Source organism: Oncorhynchus mykiss, chromosome 5 (genome assembly GCF_013265735.2).
Source record: "Oncorhynchus mykiss isolate Arlee chromosome 5, USDA_OmykA_1.1, whole genome shotgun sequence".
NCBI classification, from domain to species: Eukaryota; Metazoa; Chordata; class Actinopteri; order Salmoniformes; family Salmonidae; genus Oncorhynchus; species Oncorhynchus mykiss.
In genome coordinates, this window is record NC_048569.1 from 25472415 (window position 1) to 25484237 (window position 11823).

General features: G+C 43.2%; 1 protein-coding gene across 1 annotated transcript; it reads left to right on the top strand.

Annotated features, from left to right (window-relative positions):
* The first annotated feature begins 1498 nt into the window (after positions 1 to 1498).
* Positions 1499 to 10375, top strand: LOC110523493 (AT-rich interactive domain-containing protein 5A). The gene is made up of 6 exons (XM_021602232.2): positions 1499 to 1783; positions 6535 to 6689; positions 6856 to 6908; positions 7612 to 7709; positions 7908 to 8076; positions 8233 to 10375. The coding sequence occupies exons 2-6, from the start codon at positions 6545 to 6547 to the stop codon at positions 9649 to 9651; spliced, it is 1884 nt and encodes a 627-aa protein (XP_021457907.1). The 5' UTR covers positions 1499 to 1783; positions 6535 to 6544; the 3' UTR covers positions 9652 to 10375.
* The last annotated feature ends 1448 nt before the right edge of the window (positions 10376 to 11823 follow it).

Here is an 11823-nt window from a genome sequence, read left to right on the forward strand (position 1 = left end):
TGACTTAATCTTGTGGTGGAAATCAAAACAACAGTTTCGGTTGATGACTTTTTTCAAATCCAGTGTATTTTCCATGTAGATTCCACATCATAATACTTTGACAAATTACGTTGAAACAATGTTTATTCAACCAGTTTGTGCCCAGTGGGTTGCTTCTATGGGCATAAGGCCACATACACTGTATATACAAAATAATGTGGACACCACTTCAAATTAGTGAATTCGGCTATTTCAGCCACACACAGCCTTGCAATCTCCATAGACAAACATTGGCATTAGAACGGCCTTACTGAGGAGCTCAGTGACTTTCAACGTGGCACCTTTCCAACAAGTCAGTTCGTCAAATTTCTGCCCTGCTAGATCTGCCCCAGTCAACTGTAAGTTCAGTTATTGGAAGTGGAAATGTCTAGGAGCAACAACGGCTCAGCCACAAAGTGGTAGGCCACACAAGCTCACAGAACAGGACCGCTGAGTGTCTGTCCTCGGTTGCAACACTCACTATCAAGTTCCAAACTGCCTCTGGAAGCAACGTCAGCACAAGAATTGTTCGTCGGATGGAGTGGTGTAAAGCTTGCCGCTGTTGGACTCTGGAGCAGTGGTAACGCGTACTCTGGAGTGATGAATCACCCTTCACCATCTAGCAGTTCGACGGATGAATCTGGGTTTGGCAGATGCCAGGAGAACGCCACCTGCCCCAATGCATAGTGCCAACTGTAAAATTTGGTGGAGGAGGACAATGGTCTGGAGCTGGTTTACATGGTTCGGGCTAGGCTCCTTAGTACCAATGAAGGGAAATCTTAATGCTAGAGCATACAATGACATTCTAGACGATTCTGTGCTTCCAACTTTGTGGCAACAGTTTGGGGAAGGCCCTTTTCTCTTTCAGCATGCCAATTTCCCCATGCACATAGCAAGGTCTATACAGAAATGTTTTGTCGAGATCGGTGTGGAATAACTTGACTGGCCTGCACAGAGCCCTTACCTCAACCTCATTTGAACACTTGTGGGATTCATTGGATCGCCGACTGCAAGCCAGGACTAATTGCCCAACATCAGTGCCCAACCTCACTAATGCTCTTGTGGTTGAATGAAAGCAAGACCCCGCAGCGATGTTCCACCATCTAGTGGAAAGCCTTTCCAGAAGAGTGGAGGCTGTTATAGAAGCAAAGGGGGTACCGCCTCCATATTAATGCCCATGATTTTGGAATGAAATGGTTAGACGAGCAGGTGTCCACATACTTTTGGTCATGTAGTGTACTTCCCTCAAAGATGTTTACATTCCACAAATTATCAATGTACGCATCAACACACGAGACAGGCATTGACAAAAAATTATTATTGACAACAAGTAAAAGTATGCATGAGTGAATGTCTGTTGTTACCAATAACGAACAAAATTATTTCTATATTCTGGCTAATTATGTGGACTATTCTGATGCCACGCCTTTGGCACGCTGCCACGAGCAGGTTGGACTGGTCCGACTTCCATCTCCCAGCAGGAAGCACTCTGGGTATAAACCTCCCTGAGAGCGTTGGACCTAAATGTTATTCAGGTGCCATAACAGGTGTGTTTTAGTATTTATGTGTGACAGGGAGAGGTGACAATACTGTCTTGACTGTGGAAAGCGGGAGGAGACATACAGAGACAGGAGCTGAGTCTGTATTGTAGCTACCTCTCTGGAGATATAAACTCTGATCTATAGAGCCTGTGGATTCGTTGTAGCCTGGTGCAGAGGCCTGAAACTGAGACCCATCCATCTCCATTCTGTCTCTGAAATCACAGGTGAGCAGCACCACTAAATACTTGTGTTACTTTCTTACGGCTTGGTTGATGGTTCTGATATCATCTTGGTTTCTTCCCAATCCACAAGTCTTTATAGGTGAGAGGAGGCACTGATGTGGTTAAATCTTGGAGCCACTAATACTACTCTTGGTACTGATGGTATTTCCAAACCACTGTATATGCCATATTGTTGTCTGATTCAGAGTCAAATTTCTATTAAATGTCATACAATTATTCAATACAGGGGATAAAAAGGGTATGGAATTCAATTGAGATTTGACATTTTTTTCCTTTAAAGTTTGAAGTTGTTATTGTCACGTACACTTGTACATCCTTTCTTGCTTGCTCTTTCCCAACAATGCAGTAGTACATATTAGTAGTATTATACTTTTTTTAAATAAAAATGTCCAGTGGACCAAAAACACACTAGAAAAAATGTATAATAAAAACATAATGAACTAAGTAAGCTATATACAGGGACCATTCCAGGGTCAGTGCCCATGTATAGGGGTAAGGTGACAAGGCATCAGGATATATTATAAACAGAGTAGCAGCAGTCTATTTGATGATTGTGTGTACATGTGTAGAATCAGTATGAATGTGTTTGTGTTATGTGTGTGTGAGCAAATTAAGTATGTGTGTGTGTGCATGCGTGCATGAGTGTGTCAGTGTGAGTGTGTGTGAGTGAGTGTGTAGAGTGTGCATAAAGTCAGTGCAAAGATACCAATAAAATAGAAGGGTCAATGCATACAGTCCATGTAGCCATTTTGCTATCTATTTAGCAGTCTAATGGTTTGGGAATAGAAGCTGTTCAGGAGCCTGTTGGTGTCAGATTTGATGCTCTGCCATGTTATTGATAGCGGGGCAGTTGTCATACCAAGCAGTGATGCAGCCAGCATCACTGCTTGGTATGGAAACTGCACAGCCATCAATCACATGGCCCTATAGAGGGTGGTGCGGGCAGCCCAGTACATCACTGGGGCAGAGCTATATAACTTTTTGAGGATTTGAGGGCCCATGCAAAATCTTTTCAACCTCTACAACAACCCTGTCAATGTGGATGGGGGCGTGCTCATCCCTCTTTCTCCAGCAGTCCACGATCATCTCCTTGGTCTTACAGACGTTGAGGGAGAGGTTGTTGTCCTGGCACCACACTGCCAGGTTACTGACCTCCTCCATGTGGACTGTCTCATTGTTGCCACTGTTGTGGCATCAACAAACTTGATGATGGTGTGTAGTCGTGCGTGGCCACGCAGTCGTGGGTGAACAGTGAGTACAGGAGGGGACTAAGCCCGTCAGGAAGTCCAGGATCCAGTTGCAGAGGGAGGTGTTCTGTCCCAGGTTCCCAAGCTTGGGGAAAGGTTTTTAAATAAAGTGGTGAATTGCTGTGATTTCACATTTCACACTGAATTGCCCAAAGCTATGTTAGTTGTCTTGGAAATTCCAGACCTAGGGGAACAGCAATGCGCAAAAGAACAGTGTACGCTGGAACACTGTTAACATTGTGGGAGGCAAGCCGTCTGCTTAGGGAGACCACTATTCAGGGCCGGCTCCAGGCATAAGCGGTTGCTTTGGGTCCCTGGCCACTAGGGGGCCCACGATCAACAAACTTTATTTAAAAAAAAGTTTAATGTAGGAACTCAGTCGGGCGGGGTCTCAATTAACTGTTGAGAGTTAGTATAGTAGAATACACAAGGTGCAATTATAAAATGTGGTGGTACATCAGCAGTTTTTCTGTTGTTATATCAGTTACTGACAGTCACTCAATTAGCCATGTCAGTGGAAATGCTTGGATTGGTAAGTTTGTCTAGCTATCTAAAATTGTAGCAACCTTGGCCAAATACCGACAGGGCACCACCAGGGGGCCCACATTGATTTTGTTATTCCCTCTCATTCATTCATCGTTAACATGGCATAAGGATTGGCAAAATATGTAGAATTGCAGGAAATTAGCTTTAAAACTACAAAAATGCATCTCCAACCCATGGCAAAATGGGTAGAATTGCAGGAAATTAGCTGCAAAACTGCAAGAAAATGTTCCATGCCCCATGGCAAAATGAGTAGAATTGCATAACATTTCTTATAAAATGGATAAACTTCTCTCCGACCCATGGCAAAATGTGTAGAATTGCAGAAAGCTTGCTTTAAAACTTAAAATGGATAAGAAATTACAAACTGAAATATAACATTTACATAAGTATTCAGACCCTTTACTCAGTACTTTGTTGAAGCACCTTTGGCAGCGATTACAGCCTCGACTCTTCTTGGGTATGACGCTACAAGAGTTTCTCCCATTCTTCTCTGCAGATCCTTTCAAGCTCTGTCAGGTTGGATGGGGAGCGTAGCTGCACAGCTATTTTCAGGTCTCTCTCTCTCGAGATGTTCAATCGGGTTCAGGCTCTGGCTGGGCCACTCAAAGATATTCAAAGGTGTTTTTGACTTGTCCCGAAGCCACTCCTGCATTATTTGGCTGTGTGCTTAGGGTCGTTGTCACCTTCCAACAGGACCCAGTCTAAGGTCCTGAGTGCTTTGGAGCAGGTTTTCATTATGTATCTCTCTGTACTTTGCTCATCTTGTTCATCTTTCCCTTGAGCCTGACCAGTCTCCCAGTCCCTGCCACTGAAAAACATTTCCACTGCATTATGCTGCCACACCCATGCTTTACCGTAGGGATGGTGCCAGGTTTCTTTTGTTCGTGACGCTTGGCATTCAGATCAGAGCATCTTGTTTCTCATGGTCTGAGAGTCCTTTAGCTACCTTTTGGTAAACTCCATGCGGGCTGTCATGTGCCTTTTACTGAGGGGTGGCTTCTGTCTGGCCACTCTACTATGAAGGTCTGATTGGTGGAGTGATGCAGAGATGGTTGTCCTTCTGGAAGTTTCTCCCATCTCCACAGAGGAACTCTGGTTCTTGGTCACCTCCCTGACCAAGCCCCTTCTCCCCCAATTGCTCAGTTTGGCCAGGCGCCCAGCTCTAGAAAGAGTCTTGGTTGTTCCAAACTTTTTCCATTTAAGAGTGATGGAGGCCTCTGTGTTCTTAGGGACCTTCAATGCTGCAGAAATGTTTTGGTACCATTCCCCCAGATCTGTGCCTCGACACAATACTGTCTCAGAGCTCTTAGGACAATTCTTTCAACCTCATGGCTTGATCACCTGTGGGACCTTATATAGACAGGTGTGTGTCTTTCCGAATGTCCAATCAATTAAATTTACCACAGGTGGACTCCAATAAAGTTATAGAAACATCTCAAGGATGATCAATGGAAACAGGATGCACCTGAGCTCCATTTTTTGAGTCTCATAACAAAGGGTATTTATTTTTATATGTATAAATTTGCAAACATTTCTAAAAACCTGTTTTTGCTTTGTCATTATGGGGTATTGTGTGTAGATTGATGTGGGGAAAAAAACAATTTTATGAATTTTAGAATAATGCTGTAATGTAACAAAAATGTGGAAAAAGTTGAGAGGTTTGAATACTTTCCAAATGCGCTGTATGTCAACACACAGGCGATTGTGTCAGTCTAGATGCTTACTCTCTACCTGGGTGCCTCGGAAACCAATTGCCGTATTCAGCAACACAGGGTGAAACTGAAGAATCTGTCATAATTAACTTAACTTTGCAAGAGACACTGAAAACAGTTTCACAGTGTGATGAAATGGGACATATTTTCATACTTTGTGTACTGCCTCTTTGGTGGTTGATCTTTAAGGTCCCTTTGCATAAACTTTGTGAATTAAACGTTCATGAAATAATAAATCAAACTAAATGTTTAAACATTTAATTCACATATATAAGAAGTAGACAATGAAAGAGGACCTTTATCAGAATCTATAAAACAGACATATCTCTCATAGAGATTTATAGTAGATTCTGTAGAGTCTGGATCAGCACATGAAAAACATGACAGATACAAGAGATACAATACATTGTGCAGAATCTGTATCTCAATGAAATGTTGTGTAATAAAGTGGCACACAGATGTGAGAGCGTGCCATATTCTGTCTCTGACTCTCCTCCACTCTCCAATCTCATAGCTCGGCAGGGCACATATGTCATTTATCCAATGATTATTTATCCTTTTTAGAAGGGTGAAATGTTACACAACATTCAGATGAAAAAGTATTGTGTATAACATGATTATCCATTTAGCAGAATATGAGATAATGTTGGGTTTTTATGTTGCATTTCTATCTGTAATGTTGTGAATGCATCACCTCACTGAATGCAGCCCTAGTATATGATTGATCTGTCCTCTCCAATAGGACACAAAACAGAACAGTTTGCCAGTTGTGACAGCCTGGGTGTTGACAGGGACAAACACATGGTTGAGTTTGATCAGTAGGCATGTTTAACCGTGATCAGTCACACATTGCGTTGAGAACAGGGTTGTGGTGATATTTAGTTATCAGTTCTATTTTGGAACACGGTTACTGTACATCAACTGTTGGCAATTGAAGGCGGGTTGAAATGTGTACAGTAGTCAGTGGTTTTATTTGTCGGTTCATCAGTCAAACTCATTGTTTGATTTGTAGGGAAGCCTCAGTCAAATTGTTGAATGTGCATTGTAAATACTGTACAGTATGTTGCAAATGTGTGAGAGATTATTGCGGAAAACACTGTTAGGCTACTATGCCTTTTTTAAACTATGAATGTCAACGATGAATGAACCACATGATGCTGTCGTCTTCTTCAGTATGTTGTGTAAACATTGCGGTAATGTTGTGTGTGTATTGTGTGTTTGTTCTCAGGCAGAAGAAAATGGCCCATGGAAAGAACCAGGATGAGAGACCCTCAGAACAGGGCGAAGAGATGGGAGAGGAGACCTTCCTCAAAGACCTCTATCTGTACATGAAGAAGAGAAATACACCCATAGAGAAAATACCACACCTGGGCTTCAAACAGAGTGAGTATACTGTACTGCAGAAAAAAATGCACACACACACACACACACACACACACACAGGCAAGCATGCACACACATACAGTGCTAGCACGCGCATACACAGTAATTGTTGAGATCTCTCAGACTGGATGTACAGCTGATATTTTGTTTGTTTCTATATTTCTAGTCGGTCTGTTCATGATGTACAAGACTGTGAAAAGCTTGGGTGGCTACCACCAGGTAAAATAACAGTAACATTTCTAATATTTATTATGTTTAAGTGGGATGTTTTTGTGCACTCTTGGTTTCTGATTAAAATAGGTGTGAACAATTCATATTTCAAGTCAAATCACAGATTCAACAGAAAATCATGTTAATTTGTATGTAAAGTAAACTATCCTCCTGTCACTTAAATAGCATCCACAGCCTTATGTCTGAGCAGGAAATATAATAAATATTTATTTAGTAAACCATTTGTGTTTGTGTCAAAGATCCATTTCTTTCTCACGGAAGTTACTGCTTTTATTTGCTTAAAGAAACAGTCTCAAATGACTGTAGCAGTGGCAGGGAGACATTACTAGTGTCATATGATACAGATAGGCAGTATGATTTATAGCACTTTGGTAGCTGCTACATTGACAGGCTGCTAGACTGGCATTCCTATCAAGGTTTTGATGCAACATGATCTCTCCTTGACAAGTTTGGAGGGATAAGAGTCAAACCACTCTTTATCAAGAGATACAACAACAACTATTAATGATATTGACTAGAGAAAGAAGTGTATTATTAAACTAGTCGATAATACATCTGTGCATGTGGTTAGATGGTTTATTATACCTGTTAGGATGTTGTTAAAACTTGTAATGTATGGCATCACATTTCATGTATGTCTATGTTACATACAGAATACAATGGTGTTAAAATAATCCTGAATCTTTCCCAGGTGACGGCCCAGCAGATGTGGAAGCAAGTATACAACACCCTGGGAGGAAACCCCAGAAGTACCAGTGCAGCCACCTGCACCCGTAGACACTACGAGAAGTAAGTCAGAGCAAACTTATTATACAAGTGTGTCTGTGTTCGCGTGTGTGCTGGAGTGTTTGTCTGCATATACCTGTGTAATTGCGCATAACGGTGGATGCTTGCATATCTTTGCATGACTTTGACACAGATAATGCAAGTATGTGTGGTTTGTGTAAATCGGTTCAGCATCTATAAATGTTCTTCATGTTTCCTTAGGCTGCTTCTGCCGTATGAGTGTCATGTAAGAGGAGAAGACTACATGGAGGTACTGCCACAATGCCAGCAGAAGCGTTTACATTACAGTAGGCTCAGTGAGCAGGACGAGTGCCCCAGGACAGCCAAGCGTAGCATGACGTGCGGAGCTCTACAGACATCCCTGCACCAGGTACTGTACACTAACAAGCAAACATACACACACACACACGCACACTAGCATGTACGCACACACAGTGACAAGCACTAATACACCGATGAAGACACAAAGACACATGCACACACATTTAAATGAATTGACTAACTCATTGTTGTTCTGTTCTCTCAGAAGCCCCATAACTATCTGACAGACTCCAGAGTGAGGATCATCCCTATGCCTGTGCACTACAGTCAGTACTACCACCACCCTGTCCACCCCGTCCACCCAGATCTGCTCCCCTATGTCCACCCACCTCTGACCCCCAGCAGCCTCCCCTCCCCTCAAGGACAGACAGAGAGGGCCAAGCAGCCTCTGGAGCGCCTACGCTTCCTGGCCAACCAGTACAAGGACTCCTCAGGCTGGACTGAGCCACTCAACCTCAGTCACAAGAAGGCTGGTCAGGAGTCAGGCGCTCACCCTGCTTCATCCTTCGCCCCTCCTCCTTCCAACATCTCCCCAAGATTCTTGAATACGGTCTCACCTCTGCACCCCGCCAAGGGGCTGGTTAAAGATGAGGGCAGTGAGACGCCGGAGGGAGAGGTTCCCCAGGGGAAAACCCACCTCTACCCCTTAGCGACCAGAGACGACTACTCCCGCAGCCCGACCTCAGCCTCCAGCCCAGGCATGAAGAAAGAGTCCCCCGTCCCCTCTCCGCTGCAGAGTTGCAGGGATAGTGCCCCCTCCATGATTCACGTCCCCAAACTCCAGAAGAGGGAGTACCCAGATTGGCCCAGGGGGGAGTGGAGAGGGGAAAGCCCCAAGCATAGTCCAGGGCCTCTCAATTGTAGTCACGCTCTGCGCAGTACCCCCAGAGGGACAGAGGGAAGGATGGAGATCCAGATCCCGCTGGCGATGCTCCATGACTGGGTAAAAGGAGTTCTGCTGTGTGGGCCTGCTGGCACCCGGCCTGGGGATCTATCGCTGCAGGATCCAACCAGGGGTCAGACCCCTGGCTCAGAGCCCAGGGAGAGGGAAAGGGCACAGGCCTGGTCTGACACCTCTCCCACCATTGCTACACATGCTGACCAGGTCTTCCACAACCATCACAAAGACCAGGACAGGGGTTCTGGGGATCTGAGAGAGAGGAGTCTGGAGAGGCACAGGAACCTGCCTAGGCCCACCACCACCACCTCCCCTAGTACCAGTCAAAGCCGCCCCATGGCGCCCTACCAGTTCTCCAGCTACGAGCCTCGGCCATCAGGGAGCATCGTCCGTAACCCGGACAGCTGGAAATTGGATCCCCGGGAGGACAGCTGGAAATTGGATCACCGGGAGGACACAAGGAGGCCCTACCACCCAAAACTAATGTACCCCCAGGATCTATGGGATAGAGCCCAGCCAATTCCCTTAAATATCCACCCCAGCAGCCAGGCTCTGGAGCAGGATAGTGTACGCCACACATCCCCGGGCTATTGTCCAGGCACATCACTGGGAAGGGTGGAGAACCCGTATATGGCGCTGATGGTGAACCCCTCATTTCCCTCTCTGGTGCCACTGACACCTGAGGAGTTAATGAAGTTAAAGAGGCTCATCTCAAGCTCCTCATGAATAGAATGGAACAGCAGGACAACAACCTGCTAATTAATATAAAATATGATGCACTCAATGTTGACATTGGACACTTAAAAAGCCCTCATTACTGTTCAAAATCAAGAGACAATGTAGCACTACTGTTGACTAACTTTTTTAAGTACTTCAGAATATGAATTTAGTCCTTTAATCTTCTGTATTTTTATCATTTGAAGCTTGCTAACAATGTATTGTGCACTGGAGTGCAATTTTTTTTTTGCCCTTCATCTCAGCGGTTTGTTTTGAACATGAAGTAGCATCGAGAAAAAAAAAAATGTAGCCTGATAATGACAGTAAAAAAGCTTGAAACTAATTACAAAAGTGTACTACCCGGACAGCAAAGGGACATTCTATTGAGTTCTTACTTGTAATTTTGTTGAGATTTGTGACTTGTACATTTTTTTTAAAGAATTGTTGAGAGTTGTTGTTATGCCAGTCATTCTTGTTGTTATGCCACAAATTCTTATTTACAATGACAGCCTAGGAACAGTAGGTTAACTGCCTTGTTCAGGGGCAGAACAACAGATTTTTAACTTGTCAGCTCAGTGATTCGATCTTGCAACCTTTTTGTTACTAGTCCAACGCTCTAACCACAAGGATACCTGCTGTTTTTGAGGAGAAACAATTATATAAAATATAAAAGTTACACTTTATTCTGAATTTGTGAATGTTTTTATATATATATATATATATATATATATATATATATATATATATGTCATATCTTCTTCCTATTCTTATTTTACCATGAGTAATGTTGGATTATTTTAATCCTTTTCAAGTTTACACATTTTTCACACAATAAACATTCAGATGTTTTATCGAATGACTCCAGAATTGTCTATCATTTCCTCCTAATATTTACTTACAGTTGAAGTCAAAAGTTTACATACATCTTAGCCAAATACATTTAAACTCATTTTTTCACAATTCCTGACATTTAATCCTAGTAAAAATTCCCTGTCTTGGGTCAGTGAGGGTCACCACTTTATTTTAAGAATGTGAAATGTCAGAATAATACTAGAGAGAATGATTTATTTCAGTTTTCCTTTTTTTCATCACATTCCCAGTGGGTCAGAAGTTTACATTCACTCAATTAGTATTTGGTAGCACTGCCTTTACATTGTTTAACTTGGGTCAAACGTTTTTGGTAGCCTTCCACAAGCTTCCCACAATAAGATGGGTGAATTTTGGCCCATTCCTCCTGACAGAGCTTTTTCTGTTCTGCCCACAAATATTTTATGGGATTGAGGTCAGGGCTTTGTGATGGCCACTCCAAAGCCTTGACTTTGTTGTCCTTAAATCATTTTGCCACAACATTGGAAGTATGCTTGTGATCATTTTCCATTTGGAAGACCCATTTGCAACCAAGCTTTAACTTCCTGACTGATGTCTTGAGATGTTGCTTCAATATATCCACATACTTTTCCTGCCTCATGATGCCATCTATTTTGTGAAGTGCACCAGTCCCTCCTGCAGCAAAGCACCCCAACATGATGCTGCCATCCCTGTGCTTCACTGTTGGGATGGTGTTCTTCGGCTTGCAAGCCTCCCCCTTTTTCCTCCAAACATAACAATGGTCATTATGGCCAAATAGTTCAATTTTTTTTATCAGACCAGAGGATATTTCTCCAAAAAGTATGATCTTTGTCCTCATGTCCAGTTTCAAACCGTAGTCTGGCTTTTATATGGCGGTTTTGGACAGTGGCCTTCCTTGCTGGGCGGCTTTTCAGGTTATGTCAAGATAGGACTCGTTTTACTGTGGATATAGACACTTTTTTACCTGTTTCCTCCAGCATCTTCACAAGGTCCTTTGCTGTTGTTCTGGGATTGATTTGCACTTTTCGCACCAAAGTACGTTCATCTCTAGGAGACAGAATGCATCTCCTTCCTGAGCGGTACGACAGCTGCGTGGTCCCATGGTGTTTATACTTGCATACTATTGTTTGTACAGATAAACGTGGTACCTTCAGGTGTTTGGAAATTGCTCCCAAGGATGAACCAGACTTGTGGTCTACAATTTTTTTTCTGAGGTCTTGGCTGATTTCTTTTGATCTTCCCATGATGTCAAACAAAGAGGCACTGAGTTTGAAGGTAGGCCTTGAAATACATCCACAAGTACACCTCCAATTGACTCAAATGATGTCAATT

Excerpts from the sequence above, each read along its gene's own strand:
- LOC110523493 (XM_021602232.2), top strand. The coding sequence starts at position 6,545 with ATGGCCCATGGAAAGAACCAGGATGAGAGACCCTCAGAACAGGGCGAA. Across the intron at positions 6,690-6,855 it reads ACACCTGGGCTTCAAACAGA|TCGGTCTGTTCATGATGTAC; the intron begins GTGAGTATACTG and ends CTATATTTCTAG. Across the intron at positions 6,909-7,611 it reads GCTTGGGTGGCTACCACCAG|GTGACGGCCCAGCAGATGTG; the intron begins GTAAAATAACAG and ends AATCTTTCCCAG.